We start from the raw sequence: 17,993 nt of genomic DNA, 5'->3' as shown, positions 1-17,993 counted from the left end.
AGCTAGTTTAGAGTTTATAATTTTGTAATTTCACATTCCATTTTTATGTCCAAATAAATCACTTTCGATGTGAAATGTGTTTGTGTTTATTTGTTTGAGAAGAAAGTTTATAGAAGATGGAAAATAAAAACATTTTAATTAGTTGCCATCAGTACATTTCAACCGTCATCTGCATGTCAAATATCTATTTCTGCACTACCTTAATGTGAACACACAAAAGCAGAGCTATGGTAACACATATAAAACATGCTCTGATAAACTCGTGCTACAAGTCGTAAAGTGCATCTGTGAGATCCTCTCTGAATGTTATGAGCTTGAGACTCTGAACAAGAGGATTATTTTCTGCCATCACGTTTTGAAGACACCAATACATTTGGTAAGTTTCCCAAGGCTGAATAAGTCACTCATGATCATAATATCTAACACTTTACTAATCACAAAACGAGACATGGTCGACTGAGGAAATGACTTTATAGACTGCAGCTGTTGAGCTGAAAGAGACCGACGCCTGCAAAAAAGGCACAGAATCCAAACCATGGTAGCCATAAATGTGGTGTGCAGTCAGTATCTTACCCTTCTGTCCGAGACAAGGACTCATTGTTTTTTCTAGTTATTTACCTGAAGTTGCCAAAATACTTTGTACTCCTTTTGATGATTATAAGCAGGTATGAAACATCCCCCTGTTCAGTATCTCAATCCATTTGAAAAGTGCTTCAGTGATAGTCCTTATTGTGAATATCAACGACCCAAACATAAAGGCGCATTATTACCGTTCCATGTGGTAATAAATAACACATTATATCAGACCAGCAGATGATAATGGCAATGCAACGACTCTTTAAATCATCATAGTATTTCTTACACAACACATGACTACACTCAGGTACCATACACATGGTGCAGGCTGCAGTACCAGTGACTTCAGAGCCAATGTCAAACAGGACGTTCAACCAATACTCTCACATTGACAGGAAAATCCATCTTCAAGAAGCGGATGATTCAGCTCTTCTTTGTGTTATTTATCAATCCCCGTCATCTATTTGTTTGCTACAACAGGCCAATTGACAGGTTAAAATGTGCTCTCGATAAGTTGCTTCTTCCTGGCATTACAAAGGCAAGGAAATGCGTCTATTGTTGAACACTCCATTAACAGTGACTCATACACAGTATCTAAATGCAACTAAGTGATATGGTGCTGCAAGCACATACATTATTGCCACAAATATCGTGTGATCTTTTGCATATTAATTGTGCTGATCTCAACTGTATTGCATGAGCTACCGTCTACTTGGCTATTCAGACTAAAGGGGCGAAGCGTTCATGTAGGTGATAAATATAGATTTCTAAACACCCTAATTTTCTTTCTTTTTTTTTTTTTTAATGTTGCCGTCCATGAGGTCTTTTCATTGTAGGTAGGTAAAGACCTGTTTGCACCCTGTAGAGTCATATCACTGCTGGTTTTTATTGGAGGATAAACCATCATCCTGAGATGTGAATTTGACATCACTTCCTCCTGCCCTCCTCATTGGTCAATAAAATCCTGGACACTGTACTTAAGAGTAGCGGTGGGCACTGGTTCAGTGGCGGTCGTTGAAGTTTCCAAGGACGAAATCCTCCATCTTCAGCATTCACCGGCTGCAATCAGTTCCCCAGGTCTCTCTGCGAGTCGGTCTCTGCGGTTTTCTTCATCCTCATCTTCCTCAAAGAGAGTGTGATGGATGCTTAGCAGCTGATGCGTCGGCGCTCTTGTCAGTGGGGAAGGGTGAGGCTCTGCTTGGGTGAGAGGTGGAGGAGGAGATAACTTTGGACTCTGGAGCTCCTCCGTGGATGGTGGGTTTGGGCTCACACCGTTTACATAGGTGGTGGTGGGAAGAGTGACTGAGGAGAAGGCAGTGTTGGTGGATTCTGGAGAGCAAACCTTTGTCTCTGGAATTACAGGGAGAAAGGATATAAGCTTGTTATTCAAGTAGAATGTGATGTACAGTAACCATGGCAATGCATGGATAGCTGTCGTCTGGCACACATACTGATCCCTGAATCAGATTATAGAGATGTTAACTTTCCAAATGTGATATTTTACATGTATCACCTGACTTATTGTGGTATTGTTTTGGTATCTCGGCTAAAGAAGGACCCCCTAAAGGAAGCACAACGTACCCGTAATTGCGCCTGATACGTGAACAATTGTGTGAGTGCCTTCCAGGAACACTGCATCCATGTTGTGCTCCATGGGTAGAGGTTCAGCGGTTGTGGTCTCCACCTTTGGCTTACGGATGGCCAACATGTAAGGGTGAACATCCAAAGACAGGTTGCGTGTGTGCTTCTTCTCCATCCCACCCAATTCTGGAGAAAACAATTCAGAAGATAAATAATAATATAATAATAAATGGGTTTCGTGAAACAGTGTCCTAATATTCACAGCTCAATAGGTGGCACACTTGGTTTAAAGATAGAATAGTTGTTCAAAATCAAACATCATACAACAGACAATGCCATCTAGTGGCTGCTTAAAGTAGGGCACTGTTGAAATCCATCACCGCTAGTGAGAATCAGCCAATATTGTCTGATTCTCTGTGTAACATATGTCATATTTCTGGTATTTTTTGTGACAATAGTTTACTTTTGAGAGTTTTAAGGTCCCTCCGAGCGTAAGATTTTACTTCTGGTCTATCACTCCTGTTAATAGTCCCAGGACCAAGCTACTGACCAGAAAAGTTGCATTGTTAAACTCCTCCTTAAACATGATAGAAAAACGGACACCAAACAAAGGAAAGTAAAATCTCTTGTTTGAGATGCCGTTCACCTTTTGCTGCAGGATGCTGCGTGCTCTTGCTGTCCAGCAGTGGTGCAATAAAAGTGTCTGCTACTGTCTTCCTCCTGAGAGGTTTGGGCTTCTCAGTCTTGTTGTTGTTTTCCAGGCGTGTCAGGGTGAGGGGTTCCTTTACAGGGATGAAATCAGGTTTATTATAGAATCAGTAAATTCAAAAGGAGTTTCAAAAGGAGAGATCTGCTACACAAAGCTCAGTTGTCACTGTCTGATGGTATCTGGATGAACAACTATATCATGAATAAAAATATAATTTCTTTTTGCCAGAGTATATGAAATGTTCAGCATCATAATTCCCCACAATTGTGCACTTGCATTAGCCTACAGTGCTACCTTGAAGGACTGAGGCAGAGGGTTGGATGAAGGTATCCATTTAATCTTCTTGCGCGGCCTCTTTATGACCAGTGGTTCCATGGCCATGTCCCCCAGGTCAGATGGATCCATATTTGGATCAATTGTTTGGATCCCAGAGTCTCTGACAGTGGGCGTGGAGTCGTGGTTGGACTGTGCGAGCGCCGCCAGCAGCTGCCGCACCACATTGTCGTACATGAGGTCACTCTCGTTGGTGATGAAGTCCAGCCTGTTGAGGGACTTGATGTGGTCCCGGTTTTCGTTGCAGAACATGGCCAGGATGTTGATGTCGCAGAACTGCGACTTCTGCCAGCGCCGTCTGGTCTTGATGCCCACCTTGTGCAGTTTGTCAAATACAAAGTTGGACTTGCGCACCACGAATAGGTGCAGTAGGTTGAGCAGAATGATGAGGTTCATGGTGCAGAGCAGGCCGATGTCCACCGCCGCCATGATGCGCTGCAGCTGCACGGCTGGCAGCTTGCAGTTGACCCTGAGTTTCAGTTCTGGATAGCTGCTGATGTCCGGTGGCTCACCCAAGGCACAGGTGAACTCATTCTGCTTCTGGCGGGCGTAGTATGTACTTAGGTAGGATATAGGAATGGAACTGAGGCAGATGATGGCGAGATGCCGTGCCAAATAAAGCTTAGCCAAAAAGTTACTTTGGCCTCTTCTTTCCAAGTACTTTTCAAAGAGGTTCTGCTCTGGACTCTTCTCCTTCTCTGCGTTCTCTATTATCTCCCTTCTCTCTCGCTCTGTAATCCCAGGTCCCTTTGACTGTATCTGCTTCTCGATCTTCGGTGCTCGTCCCTCTGCTGCTCGGTGGTAGCAGTTATCAATCTCCTGAAGCAGGAAATTGAGCTCTGAGGTGAGTCGAGTGGAGGCCATGAACTCCCATCCCAAAGCAGGAATGTACATGATCCCTGCGAACGCCAGAAGTGCATAGGGCAGGAACTTGTGTTCAAACAGTGAGGGCCAGAGGTGAGACTCTAGACCCGGGGCGGCGTCCCGCAGTTCTGTCCAGCAGTAACCGCGGGCATACAGGGCCTGGTCTCTGGTGAAGTTGTGTGGTGTGTAACAGTATATGGACTCCTCTGAGAAGACAGAAGAGAAAGCAGCAGTCAGGAAGTACAGTCATTCAGAAACAAGCAACAGAATAAGGGAAGCTCTCATGTGCTCCGACCAAATAACGGAGACCAAGTTGTGGGCCAAACAGACTATATTTATATATATACCGTACACTGAATATATTAGAATATATAGAATATATCATATATTAAATGGACAATATAAATAGTAATTTTTGAAGGAAAAAGTAGTAGGTGCACTAATATGATATGTTTTCCTAGTTATCTATTTACTTCCATTCCAAAGCAGAAGATTTTTCTCAATTACAGTATAACTTTTAATGCTAACAGTTTTCAAGCCTTTTGAAAAAGTGATAAAGTTCTATAATTCTTAGAAAAAACTCTGAATGGGTCGACCGCGCTATTGTGTCAACCAACCCGGAGCAACCTTTTTTTTAACCATGGTTATCCAGAGAGATGAGGAAGTGTGTTTTTGGGTGATGTATTTGCCTTTCCTCAAGACATCTCTGCGAAGGCTCAGATGAAGTTTGTTTTTCAAAGAGCCGTCAGGTTCAACCAAGCTCTGCCTGAGCAATCGATCCAGCTTTTCCAGCAACTGATCCTGGATCAGGACTTCTACATTCCAAAGCGAATAAGTTTTTGCCCCATGCTGAAACACCAATTAACTCCTTTTGGGATGAATACAGCTGTGGACTATACAGAGCTTTTTGTCCTTCACACACAAATTTTCCTTCAGTCATTCACTCATCTGCTCCCATCTTGACTAAATTATCTTCATCCTACATCGAGAATAGTTTTGAATTGCATGTCAAGTACATGTATTTACATCTCTAGTGGGTCGTGTCAAATGACTTGGTGGGGCGAATTTGGCCCCCGGCCCTCTAGTGTGATCCTATGTTTTTCGTAAGCCTTTCCTATATTCAGAGCATCAACGCAACATGGGTCAGACTCTGTTTCTCATGAGTCAGAGCCTCGAGCAGTTTGTTGAGGCATTTTGGTATTGGTGATACAAATAACAACAAAAATCTTCTGCCATTGTCCATTACTTCAGAACATACTTGCGTTTTGCTAATGGGTAGAGAATCCAAAACATATTGTCTGGCATTCACCACCAACTTCCCCAAGTTGATTTTTTCCTACCTCCACCAGTCACTTATCCAAGGTTGAGGCAAAAGTGGATTTTGATCACACATACATGAGCAGCTCGAATCTCATCTCCTTGCTAACCCCCCCAAAATGACGCCTTCAATGGGATTTGAAGTTTCAGGTGAACCCTACCTGCAAAGTTCCTGGTGAAGACGAGGGTGACCAACAGGATGGGGATGATCACCGTCCCAATGGTGACCACACGGTCAAAAGGCAGCTCCAGTTTGAGCTGCACCATCAGGCTGGCCAGGGCTCCTCCTTTCTCATCTTGCGAGGAGCCGGGCATGATGAGCTCCTTCAGCTTCTCCCCGGCGAGTAGAGCTGTAGCCATGTCTAAGTTTTGATCGAGGATGTTCTGCATCTGGAGCACAGAAGACTCACGCTGCACCGGGTCTGGGCTCTCGCCCTGCTCAGTCGGAGGGGCAGTCTTCAGCTGCTGTCACCACTCGGACAGGGTCATGCTGCGTGAATGGTGATGTCTCTATTTGAGGAACACACATCCTGATCACAAGCCCTTCTTTTTTCGTTTCTCTCTTCCACTCACACACAGCGGTGGGGGATGCAGTTAGGCAGCTTCTCTTGAAAAGTGCTCCTGCCAATCCTTCCCTGGAAAACACGGAAGTGGAGATGCATTCAAGTCTCTAAAGAGCACTAATGATAAGTTCTTCAGATGTGTGAGTGTATGATGCGATTTAAACACAACACAGTGCTGTGGAATGCAATACAAAAATCTGTGGCTATCATGGAATAATCTGAATACGACAACTGAAATATGAAATTCAGTTTTGGCTTCCTGATGTTTTCTTTCTTCCTTTTTTTTTTTTTTTTTTTGAGAAGAACAATATTACAAGGAAATATGGCTAGCGACACAGAAACTCAGCACTAAGTGATATCACTGACAATAATATTCAACTTACCGGTATATAGTGTCAAACTAGAGGCTCAGGGGCCAAATCCAGCCCAGCATGTTGCTTTATGTGGCCAACAAGAACTTTTCTTAGGTATTGAAACCCCTGAATAAAATTCAATACTAATGTCTGGGCTCCAAAATTTTCACAAAAAACAAATACAAACAAGCAAAAAACAAAAACAAACAAGAAAAATCAGACTGTATCAAATTTCGTAGCGTGATTGAGTTTAATGGTCCTGATCTGCATTAAATAAATAATGTATAAAGTGAATGGGAGTGTGTGAAAACCGACATTTTAGGGGTGTGGCTTATTATGAATTCACATTTTCCAGTTTTAATCTTAAAACCTTTAAAATCACGCCGGGAGCTTTGAAGCTCACTTGAAGACATGTTCATGTTGCTATGAGCCAAAGAGAGCCATTAAACCGTCGGTTCTTCGGTTCTCGCCTTTTTGTCCAGTCGTCTCCTCTTTTCTGAGCTATCTTCTGTCTGACTGGCCATAAGCGTTGAAGAACACCATGTTTTTCCTGAGACGTCGAGTGGCTCCTGTCGGAGACGTGTGCTTTTGTGTATGCATGTGTGATGTAGAATGCAGCTCTCAACAGCTGCTGTTTTTGAAGGTTGAATGAAAGTCCTCTGTAAACACCCTCTTCCCTCCATTATCTTCACCCTGCTCCTCTCACTTTCCTTTCATTAGATTAAGATAAGCGCTCCACAGTAATCCTTTAAAAGGCAAGACCTCTTGTCTGGAGGGGACCTCTAATGGAGGGAGCTACCGTTGGGATTTCTTCAAGTGGGAGAAGTATAACCAGTTGTCCGAATGGTTCTGTAATGAGGGTTTCTCAGCCCAGTGAAGTAAATATTAGACAGACTACTTTCATACAGAAGAATTTCTCATCCAGTTTGGTCACAGAATGCATGTATTTTAACCTGTGAAACCCAAGACCAAACCAGAGTATGAGTGTCGCTACTTAAATTCAGGCAGATGACAGCTCTATAGCAACCCACCATGACTCCAAAAGATCATCCTTTTCTGCAAGCTACGATACCCTCAGCAAATTGAGAGGAAAGTGGATAAACTGAGGACAAAGTCTTTCTCTCTGGCTTGTTATGTTATAATCACAATTTATTAATGGTTTATTATTGGTAACTACTTTCTTTAGATCCTTATGATTGTAATTTGGATTGAAAGTATGTACGAGAAGTTTGAGTGATCAAATCTTTTCTTGAAACATGGCTATAAAAAATATCTTTCATTTTTTTATACGTATGAGTATGCTATTGTGAAATCATTGCTCAACAGAGGTAGCAGGACAACAAAAAATATTTTTAAAGCCAATATCTTTCAGCTCTAGTGTTCTACAGATTAAAAACGAATGCAAAAATGCTAAAACATTTTCGAGTCATTCAATTAAAAATTGCTTATCGCAAGTCACTGAACGAAATTCAAAATCAGTGTGCTGTTCAGTTATTGCCGGCTGCTTCCTCTACTTCCTTTTCACCACTGACTCAGAACACAGGAGACAGTCTGGTTGTTTTCTTGAAGCATCCATACACACACTTAAATTTGGTTTCATCTATATGTATTTATAACATATAACACTGGCCAAAAAAAATGTAGTGCCCAAGCCATCACTCTGGCAAGAGAATGTCGAGCTATGGCTCATTTAAAGTGTCTTCACTAGCTACCTGTGGGCACCTGGTTGTCGTAAACCTGCTCTTCTTGTGTGCCGTTAACAGGTGATGATATGTTGTCGTCGGCTTATCAAACTTCACAAAAACATGTTCAACTCCTCCTTCTAAAGACTTCAGCTTGACTTGAAAAGTCCAATGGTAATTTTCTCAATTACATATGAGGGACTCATTTCGAGGCTGGAGTCAATGGCAACGCTCCCATCCAGCAGCTTATTGCGTACTCCCGGACAACTCTGGAGCCGAGCCAGGGAATCCCCACATCTCTGCTTCATAGAGGCGGCAGGACAACAGGCATCAATCCCGTCCATTCACAAGATGGTTATTGAACAAGATTCAACTTACAATGAACCGCAGGCAATGAATACTGATTTATTATCTTAAGGTGACCACAGGGATCATGATGTTCCAGTGCCTGTCAAGAACATCGGCAGGTGCACCTCACTTCCACAAGGACCCCAAAAGCGGTCCTTTCTGTTTCAGCACCGGAGCAGTGGACAGTTCCCGCAGTTAAACGAACCGGGAGCGTGTGCGTGTGAGTGCGCGAGTGGGGAAATGCGACCCCGCTGATACCGAGCGGGTCCGCCGCTAGCAGCCAGGTCGCAAACCAACGAGTACCATGTGCATGCAGTCATCTCCAAAATATCAAATCCACTCACCGTGTCTGATCATCTCCCCCGGCGATGAAGGAGTTAATCTGCAGTGCGGGCGAGCAGCTACATCATGTATCCGAGCGCACCGGTTTGTTCCGCTTTCTCCCCCCCCCCTCACCTCGCCCCCCTTCTCTCTCCCTCCTCCTCAGAAATAAAGGATGAGATAATACATTAAGATTCTGCATGTGGACCCCGCCAAGCAGCAGGTTCGAGCAGATGTGCGTCTCGTTTCACGATCTAGATCCGCCGCACGAAACACTCCTTTGAGTTTCCAATTCACTAGACTTATATCGGACACAAAATTGTGCTTGAATAGTTGAGTTGATGGCGAACCGGCCCGCACATGTTTAATGCATCGACGTGTGAATGACAGAGGAAAACAGCCAATGACAGAGAGGAGGATCACTACGGGTGTGGTCGTCCACGTTCAATGGTGAATACTGGGGGGAAAAGTTAACAGAAGACCCGTTTCAATCCATTTAAAACGTGAAACAACTTTAGCTAGTGGCGGTGCTCCTGTAATCGCGTTACCTGCATCGCTGACGTGAGCGTACAGCGCCGACGGAAAACGCCGAACATCGACGGAGACAGCCGAGCGACCCACGTCTGTCAGGTACTACTTTGAGACCACACATTGGATATTCTGTGGATCACTGAGGACAACAATAATAACAGGAAGACGACGAAGAAGACACAGAGAAAAGACTCAAAATGTTCAAAAATAGGTTTTAAAACATTCATTCTCAATGTATTTCTTTGTTCTTCAAAAATAAAAATAAGAAAAATGTCTGCATAACTAATAATATTATGTCTACAACTGTGGTTTCAAAGTCTTGCTTACATCATTTCAAGCATGATGTCACCTCCAACAACCTTGACTTGAGCCTTCTGGCTTCCAGAATCAAAGACCGCCTTCTCCAGCTCCCCTCCCTCCCCCTCCGTCGCCCCCACGTTTATCAGCTGGTCCAAGACACAAGTCAGAGTCCCTCAAGCCGGTTTCCGCCGGTTATAGAAGCTTCTCGTCTCTCTGCCTGCAACCAGTCCTCCCTCTCTCTTTCCCTCTCTGCAGTGATGCTCTGATCTGAGATGTGTGGCGCTCTTTGAAGCCAACTTGGTGTTTGAAACAACAAGATCCAACACTATAATATAGAATTCATATTTCCTCTGTCAATACACCACAGTACAGAGATTGACAAAATATATTTCCATCAAAATGATGAGTAAAATTGCTGGTGGAGCTTTTCCATCTAACCTAAACTCTTCATCAGATCAAATCCTAGAACTCTGGTTTCCATTCATGGACCGTTTTTGCCTTTAAAAACACAGTTTTCCCTTCCACCAGTTGACGCTCACTGAGGCACTGCTATTACTCCTGGGCTTTGCCATCACAGCCAAGATGGAGGGATCATTTGTGTGCATGTGTTGTTTCGATGATGAACACACAAGATCATTGTAAAAGACGTTTTTAATTTTGACGCCGAAGAAATGTCATTTCAATTCAACTGAAAACACGTTTACGTCTACAGCTTTTTGAGCCTAAAGATGTTAAATACAAACATCAAAGTAGTGACATTAAATATGCATATATACACGTCATCGTGATAGAAGAAACTACATTTCAAACTACACAGCGACAAGGACGACTGATTTATTTCACAAAAATTGAAGACCACTTTACACCTGAACCTTGAGGACATCTTGCAGACGTTTCTCACAGGTTTAGAGATCTGAGTGTCAGTCACTTTACTGGGCCATCTGGACCACGACAGCCTTCCAAGCTCTGTCCTTGCTGTAATCCTGCAGTGTTCCGCTGGACGTTTGCTGAGAAAAGAATCAAGATGAAAGACAAATCACTGGACATGAGGCGAGCAGAGCTGTGGTGTGTCATTAGCTTCTACCTCACAGTGCTGCTGGGATGTTTGCGTGCTCTCGTCACACTCGGTGGCTCCCCTGCGCAGCTGACTCTTGTAGGAAGCACAGTGCACCACGGTAGCTGATGTCAGAATGGCCTGCACCAGCAGCAGCACCATCAGGATCAGCAGCAGGATGTCGTACGATTGCTGGAGAAAGCACTCACACATATGAATGACTGCCGGAAGGACGATCATCCGTGCCTTGATGGGACCTCAGCACACACACATCCTTCTAGTTTTGCATCCTCCTCTGGATATGCTTTCTTTCTTCTGTCCCAAAGACCCTCAACATGAATCTGTCTCCTGCCAGATATGGACGCTATGTGCACCTGCAGCAGATGTTCAGGATATTCCATCCTAGTAGTGATGCCACTTTTGGCACCAGATTCTGATTAAAATCCGTAAATCTATAATGGAATACAAATTATGTCTGGGGCAGAATATGTAAATGTTCACTTCTCATTTTTCAATATTCATCAACCTTTGTTACCTTTTGTTGTTTTTGTTGTTTTATTTTAAAAGTCTACATACTGTATTTGCATAAGCGCTCAGTATTAGTTCACTGTCCAAGAAATGATTTCACCCCAGTATTGTTGCCGAATTATTGACTTAAATATGTCTTTTTCATGACCTTTTCATTTACATTCATGAAATAAAAAAAGGATAAAAAGAAGTAGAGAAGCAAAAATACAAAAAAACAAAAACAAAAAGATGGAACAAATAAAAGGGTAGTAATTGAAAATTATAACAAGGCAAGGGTGAATGTCCTGATAAACTTTAAACAGTATTTATTTATTTTGTATTATTTGAAACCAGGTATTTTTTAAATTAAATGACTTTATTATTGATGAAAGTCATCCATTTTCTGCGTATGATATTACTTGTCAGGTTGTAAATAAAGCAAAAAAGAGAAAAAAGATCAATGATCAAAAAGATCAAATCTGCTAGCAAAATTACTCAAAAACAGATGAACAGATGACTGGACATGCTGGCAATGGGACAAAGATAGGATGACAAAATGTTTGTGGTGTGAGGTTCTGGAATGCTACTGCCACCTGCCGTTTCAAAAAGTGTGTTGACCTATCCAGATAAAACAAATGTAAGGCAATAATATTGAGTTTTAAATAAAAGTCACAATAAAGAAGTAAAGTAAAGTAAAGAAGCTAAAAGTAGTGAATGAAATAAGTGAACTTGAGATCGTACAGTAAGTAGCCACTCGTGTCGAGGTGGTGCGACAGGATGCTTCATTAATCCCTACTTCCTGTCCAGAAACGGCTGCGTTATTGATGAGACATGTCACCACAACTTGTGTTTATGTCAGGAGTGAAAAAAGAAACCACCCAGCAGCACAGGGACGCAGAGAGCAAAGAAAAGAGTCGGCTTTAATCCGCCCGAGTCACTCAGCTGTATCCTATTTCGACGGAAGGTCACTGGGAAATTTGTCTCCTGCTCAGGACTAATGAATTTTCCCGATGATTGAACTCACCTTGGCGATTGGAACGTCATGCAGGAAAATTTCAATAAAGCTGATCACGCTGCATGAGAGGAAGCCCGAGGCCGAGAACAGGAGGGGCGACGTCACGCTGCTGATGGCGATCAGCACTTCCACCTGCAAGGAGACGGATGCTTGGAAAGTGTGTTTTAAAGAACAATAGATTACATCACTCCCCAGCGGGATTAAAATACAATCCATGGACCAATCGATTATTGTCGCTGAGGCTTCCAGTGAAGCAGGATATTACAGTTCAGGAGGCCTTTTGAAAACTGCAGAAGTCTTTTGCCAAACGAAGCTTAATGATAATGATGCCATGTATTGGTGATGAGTCGAATGTAATGATCTGCAAGGCGCAATGGATGTACTCACCAGACATTTGTTTGGGTACTCTGACACCACATGACTCGCAATAGCACTGGGAAAACACTGAAAAGACATAGCAGGTCAGGGGTGGCCAACCAGTCAGAGGCTAAGAGCCACGTTGTTTCACTGTGTTGCTGAAAAGAGCCACATCCTACTAGTATGTAAGGCTGTAAGGTTCAACTGAACAGCTGGTCATGTGACTTAGCGGCAGTTTCGCGGTTAAAGCACGTGCCTGCGTGTCACAAGGTTGCCGGTTCACGTCCGGCATATGTCTCTTGTGAATGTATTTTTAAAATTCATTTTGCCATGATCCTCTTCAAAATATCAAGCAGCGTAGATATGAATGTGTGCGCCTTTTATTTTACTTATATATTTTTACGTGGCTCATGCCGCCAATAACGTCGCCCCCGGTCTATGTGTGTGAGCGACGCTGCAGACTGGAGCGTCTCTTCTTCATTCCACTGAATTAAAAGGACTTCGCAAGAATCAACAATGAATAATAGGTGAAACACATGCCATGCGTTTAGTTTTGGGAATGACAGAATGAAACGTGGAACTAAGTCATGTAAATCGAGTTGATCGTGGATCTGATGGCGGTCCAAGTTTTAGAACCGCGACTCACATCGGCATGGGGCTCGGAGCACGTGCGGCGAAGTTTATTGTTTATGTTTCAAAGTTAAACGCAAGTCAAAGTCTTAGAACAATATTTTCACATTTCGCCAAAATAGCTCTTACTTTTTTGTCTTATTTCCTGTATAAACGATCTCAACAGCAACTTCACCAAAAGGTCATTTGGCAAAACTGGCAAAAGAGGGACATGCGGCTCGGGAGCCGTGGGTTGGCCAGGATCAGATGTTGAAAGCGCGAGGATGCCAGTAAACTCACTGCCACCAGAATCCAGAAGAACGTGACAGACAAGTAAGGACCCGGCAGCAGAGCGTCCATGTTGAGAGCGATGATTCCCCCGAAGACGGCAGAGATGCCCACGATCACTTCAATCACCTGTCAGAGATGAGTGATGAACGACTGCCCGCACCGCAGCAGTGACCCTCCTTCTTGTTGACACTCACTGAATAGGCTTTGAGGAGCCGGACTGGGAAGACTGCAGAGGTCATCGCCAGAGGTCTGTCGTACGTCTGCGGCTGAGAGACAGATGGAGATGAGAGGGAGGATGCGGACGCTGGAGAGGCGATCGAGCACTCACCCTCCTGTGGCAGCAGCAGTCCTCTGCAGAGCGAGCAGACAGGATGACTGTGCTGGCCATCAGCACCTCCAGCACGATCATCAGGATGAGGTTAAAGTTGATCTGAGGCCAGAGGGAGATAGTGGCGGGGGGGACAATATGCAACAGTACAACCAGGAACTTTCCATGTTTCCATCAAGTTATCTGGGATTAAATGTAATTTACATTGACTGCTGATGGGTTCAGGACCAGTTTACAGCCAAACCAAACCAGGCAGGTGGTGGTCACAGCAAAGGTAGAAACGAAAACCACCTGGAAATCTGACACCTGGAAATAATGACGGTGGAATTAGACTCTTTTCGTGAGACAAATATGAACTGAATATCAAGTTTGGATTTCAAATGCTGGATGAACTCACCGCTACATGGCGGTTCTTGGCGATAGCGAAACTAGCAATAGCAGCAGGGAAGCCCTGTCAGGAGGTGCATGAACAAATGAATGGAGTTACTGAAATACACAGCAGCAAGTAACTTAATTCTTCCATGAGCCATTTTAAACAGCCCTTTTTGCACAATATCTATTGTAAGTTTGTAAGTAAACAACACGTTCTTACAGGTAAAAATGGACCAGTTTAAGCACTTCAAATCTGACAATTTTGAGTCATCAATTCACTTTTGGACTATGAGAGTCCACACACAACAGAAATGACTTAAATGCTTTGTTATTTTTCTGATAGCTCTTCATTCATGAATCCGTCTGCATATTTTCTACATGTTGGGGTCACATCAGGACGGGCTTTCTCCCAGACTCCCCAGACAGAAATGAGACGACACTTGGTAACAAAAGCAAAGACATTTTTTTTTTTTTTTAAATAAAGGTTTGTTATATAAAAGATAAAAAAAAAATCCTCTCGTGGTCGTCACCACATTTATAGCCGTAATCCACAAATGAAATGGTGAAAACATGGATGAGTGGTGAACCCACTAAATTCCTCCAAGAACACCTCAACGAGTCACCAAAGAGGTCACTGAAGAGCCCTAAAGAACATCCAAAGAACTGCAGGCCTCACTTGCTTCAGTTCAGGTCATTACCCATGAGTCCATCAGAAGAAAGAGACTCTGCAAAAATGGCCTTCAACGCACAGTTTCAAGATGTTCAAAACATTAGGACCAGTCTCATCTTGATGACCCCTAAGATTTTTGTGAAGATAGGTGTTGTAGTCAAAACCACCCAACCCAAGACCGAGTCGAGGGCAAGGCTTTGAGGACCCAAGACCGAGTTGAAGCTAAGATCCATGAACTGAATACAGAGAAATTTAGTAACAGACATGGCTGCCATTTATTTGCAGTTATAAATGTGTGAGTCTATATGACTCTCTCGGCCTGACAGAATCTTTGTATTGGTCTCTGTATGCTCTCGCCTTGATCTCGCCTTGGTCTTGGGTTTGGTGGCTTTGGCTACAACACAAGTGAAAATACCCAAGAGAGACAAAAGTGGAACTTTTTTGGCAGCTACAGTATGTGTACAACTATCTGTCGCAAAAAGTATGTGTGTTCTCATCAGTTCATCTGTTTAATGGACATCACTTGTTCACAAAGGCCCATGTAGGTTTGGATTTAGTTTTTTGTTTTAATAATAAAAACCTCCATTTAAAGTCAAAATGATCTGTTCACTAGTGCTGCCTTTGACTCATGACTATTTTCGTTGAAGAGCTAAAATATTTAAAAGCCACAGACATGGAAAAAAAAGGGGGGGTGGGTGGGAGGTGAGCAAGACTTTAGAAGGGGGAAACACCTTTTTGCTGCACTATGTTCTGCAGCGTGGACAGTGGTTAGGTAACCCTTAAAAGCATGGGCTGAAGTCACAAGGCAACAATGGGATGAGTTTATCAGTCAGGTCTGGCTCTGGAGCGCTAAGCTTCTGTCCTGTTCTGCACAATGACTGACCCCATCCTGTTTAGAAAACATTTTAACTGCCAGCCACACCATCAAACACGTCATTAGAATCAGCCATGATCCGATGCATCAGTAAAAACCAGACCCCCATTTTGTTTTAGTGTGCAGCAAATGTAAAAATGAAGAGCTTAAAAAGGCCATCCACATCAAGAGAGTCTTTGAAAGCGAGGACAGTGTGTAAACAAGTGACAGCAGAGGCATGGTTTCTTACCGAACCTGCCGCGCAGCGCAGGTAGTCCATGGCAACAGGAAAGAGGTTTCCCAGGTAGAGAGAGAAGCCAGATGTGATGAGGAGGCTGCCCTGTGGACAGAGGAGGAGGCAGGCGTGCAAACACTGACACTCACAGTGGAACCAAGCGACTTTGCTGCTGTCATGAGTTTAACGTAGGCGGCTGGACAGCAAAGAGTGTGAGTCACTTCGTCTTCTCATCTGAAGGTCAGCCCAAAGTGGAGAGCCTGTTACTCTGCCCTGGTGATTGCCAGGCTCTACACCTTCGAGTTAAAAGGAAAAATCTATTCCAGATGAGAGAGGAAATGCTCCACCGGCAGCCTACACCTCACCCCGATGAGGACGCTGTAGAGCCAGGCCCTGTAGCTGAAGCAGGGGTGCTTTAGAGGCTCCGGCTGTGCCAGCTGCAGGTCGCTGGCCCTCACGTCCACCGTGTAGCTGTCCCTCTCCCCTCGGTCCGGCCGCCGGTCCAGGCTTCGCCTCAGCGACCCGCTGCCCCTCTCCAGGGTGGACACGTGACTGTAGGTGAACTCTTCTCTGGCCGACATGTCGTCGTGATGCATAACAGAAACAGCAGGGAGGTAACCGATGGATGGCTGCGGAAGAAGGCGGGGAGTTGCTCTGCATTAAGATGTCAAAACTTGAAGCTCAACTGAGCTTTGTCAATTGGCTCAGACACGACACATTACTAGCTGAAGTGTCTTTAAGTGTTCTTTGATCCAAAACTAACATGGGTTTTGCTTCATTTTTGAAGGTTTGAAAACAACTTCTAAATCTTGTACGCAGCACCAACAAGTCTTTGGGAGAAGGAGGATATTTTTTTTCCCAATATTTCACCGTAACAAAATGCCCTGACATTGGACTAAACAAGTTTTACTTGGCTGGATTTCTAAAAGCAGCGTTTTAGTCAAGAAGTTCCGCTGCTGTGAGCTGGTGGCTTCTTCTTTAAGCAATGATGCTCATGATTTTCTGTCAAGAAGAAGATATATTCTTGTAATAGAACAATGTTTGTGTCAAATATAATTTGCATACCAAGATGCAAATATTTCTTGGTAGGGCAAACAATAAGAACTATGGGTCAGACACTGGAGAAAAGAAATGGCCATAATGTAACATATTCATGCATAATGTTTGTAATAATTCACTTATTTTAAAACAAGGCCGTTGGGGAGAGAGGAAAAACAGGCTCTTTCATTTATAAGGCCCTGAAATTATTGTTGTAATACTCAATAACAGAACTTGAAATCAGTCTGAAAATACAATTATTCTGCTGGAAATAAGATGGTTGTTGGAAGGAAAAAGTATATTGACACTTCTAAAGTATTGTAACTTCTTTTTGCAGCACATTCCCCAAAGGCTTCCTGAGGCAGGGAAGACAGATTGTACAATCTAAGCTCTAAAATTTTGTTACTTCTCAGCGAAAACAATGACGCTAAATAGATCTTCGCCCAACAAATGATTTTCAATCTGAGTTATGAGGGAGTTAGCAGCACCATGGGGTGTGTTGAACAGAGAGACTGTGAGATCTCACCCTCCTAGAACCTCATGAAGGACAAGTAATGTTTATTATAGTTTGGAGTTCATGAAAAAAAAAAAGATGAGTCAGAGTCAGGGAAATGAGTCACAAATCCTTTATCCGTTTTCCACAGTTCAGGTTTGCTGCCCCAACACTACCTTTTTATTGCTAATTTCACCAGCAGAAAATGAAGTGCTGATCAAAACTGTGGCTTCTAGCCACACTGGGAGCTTCCCTTATCATCAAATATGAATCAGTATTTCAGGACTCACCAATGCTTTTCACAGTTACTACTGGCAGCAGAACAAATCGGCAGTGAAAGACTAGACTCATCACTTATTGTGGTTGTTAGTTGGTAGTCAGGAAGAGGTGACATCATCACGAACCCGAAGTGCTCTAGTTGAAACCTCTTTCAAGAGCAGGAACAAGTGCTTCCTGTTTCTTGCCAACACTCACCTGCAGCCTGGGATCTTGAAGAATCACCATAAATATCCTTGAACTGGAACGTCTGTGAGCGACAGACCTGCTCACCGGCTCATCTTCATCTGCAGCATCTTAGACGCCCCATCGCTCACTTTCGCTAACTCTCCCCCTGCTTCAAAGTTCTGAAAAGTTTTCTGTTTTTTTTTTTTCCTGAGTCCTTCAAAGCGTGGAGCTGGAACACATGGCTCTTGT

General features: G+C 43.5%; 2 protein-coding genes across 3 annotated transcripts; both read right to left on the bottom strand.

Moving 5' to 3' along the window:
- Positions 1-147: 147 nt before the first annotated feature.
- Positions 148-8,770, bottom strand: panx2 (pannexin 2). 2 transcript variants are annotated; one of them, XM_053885796.1, is made up of 6 exons: positions 8,671-8,770; positions 5,542-6,015; positions 3,161-4,269; positions 2,804-2,939; positions 2,158-2,343; positions 148-1,926 (listed from the first exon to the last, which is right to left on the bottom strand). In XM_053885796.1, exons 2-6 carry the CDS (start codon positions 5,768-5,770, stop codon positions 1,622-1,624), a joined length of 1,965 nt encoding a protein of 654 aa, XP_053741771.1. In that variant the 5' UTR covers positions 5,771-6,015; positions 8,671-8,770; the 3' UTR covers positions 148-1,621. The 2 variants fall into 2 exon arrangements, with proteins under 2 accessions (XP_053741771.1, XP_053741772.1); XM_053885797.1 differs by lacking the exon at positions 2,158-2,343.
- A 1,357-nt stretch (positions 8,771-10,127) lies between these two features.
- mlc1 (modulator of VRAC current 1) lies at positions 10,128-17,993 on the bottom strand. Its single transcript, XM_053885543.1, has 12 exons — positions 17,775-17,993; positions 16,135-16,398; positions 15,785-15,874; positions 14,037-14,090; positions 13,844-13,945; positions 13,640-13,741; positions 13,506-13,577; positions 13,321-13,437; positions 12,442-12,498; positions 12,064-12,186; positions 10,563-10,724; positions 10,128-10,485 (listed from the first exon to the last, which is right to left on the bottom strand). Exons 1-12 carry the CDS (start codon positions 17,802-17,804, stop codon positions 10,408-10,410), a joined length of 1,251 nt encoding a protein of 416 aa, XP_053741518.1. The 5' UTR covers positions 17,805-17,993; the 3' UTR covers positions 10,128-10,407.

The sequence above is a fragment of the Synchiropus splendidus genome, chromosome 14 (assembly GCF_027744825.2).
Source record: "Synchiropus splendidus isolate RoL2022-P1 chromosome 14, RoL_Sspl_1.0, whole genome shotgun sequence".
Classification (NCBI taxonomy): Eukaryota; Metazoa; Chordata; class Actinopteri; order Syngnathiformes; family Callionymidae; genus Synchiropus; species Synchiropus splendidus.
Note: the sequence above shows the minus strand (reverse complement) of the source record. Positions and strands in the feature narration are given on the sequence as shown.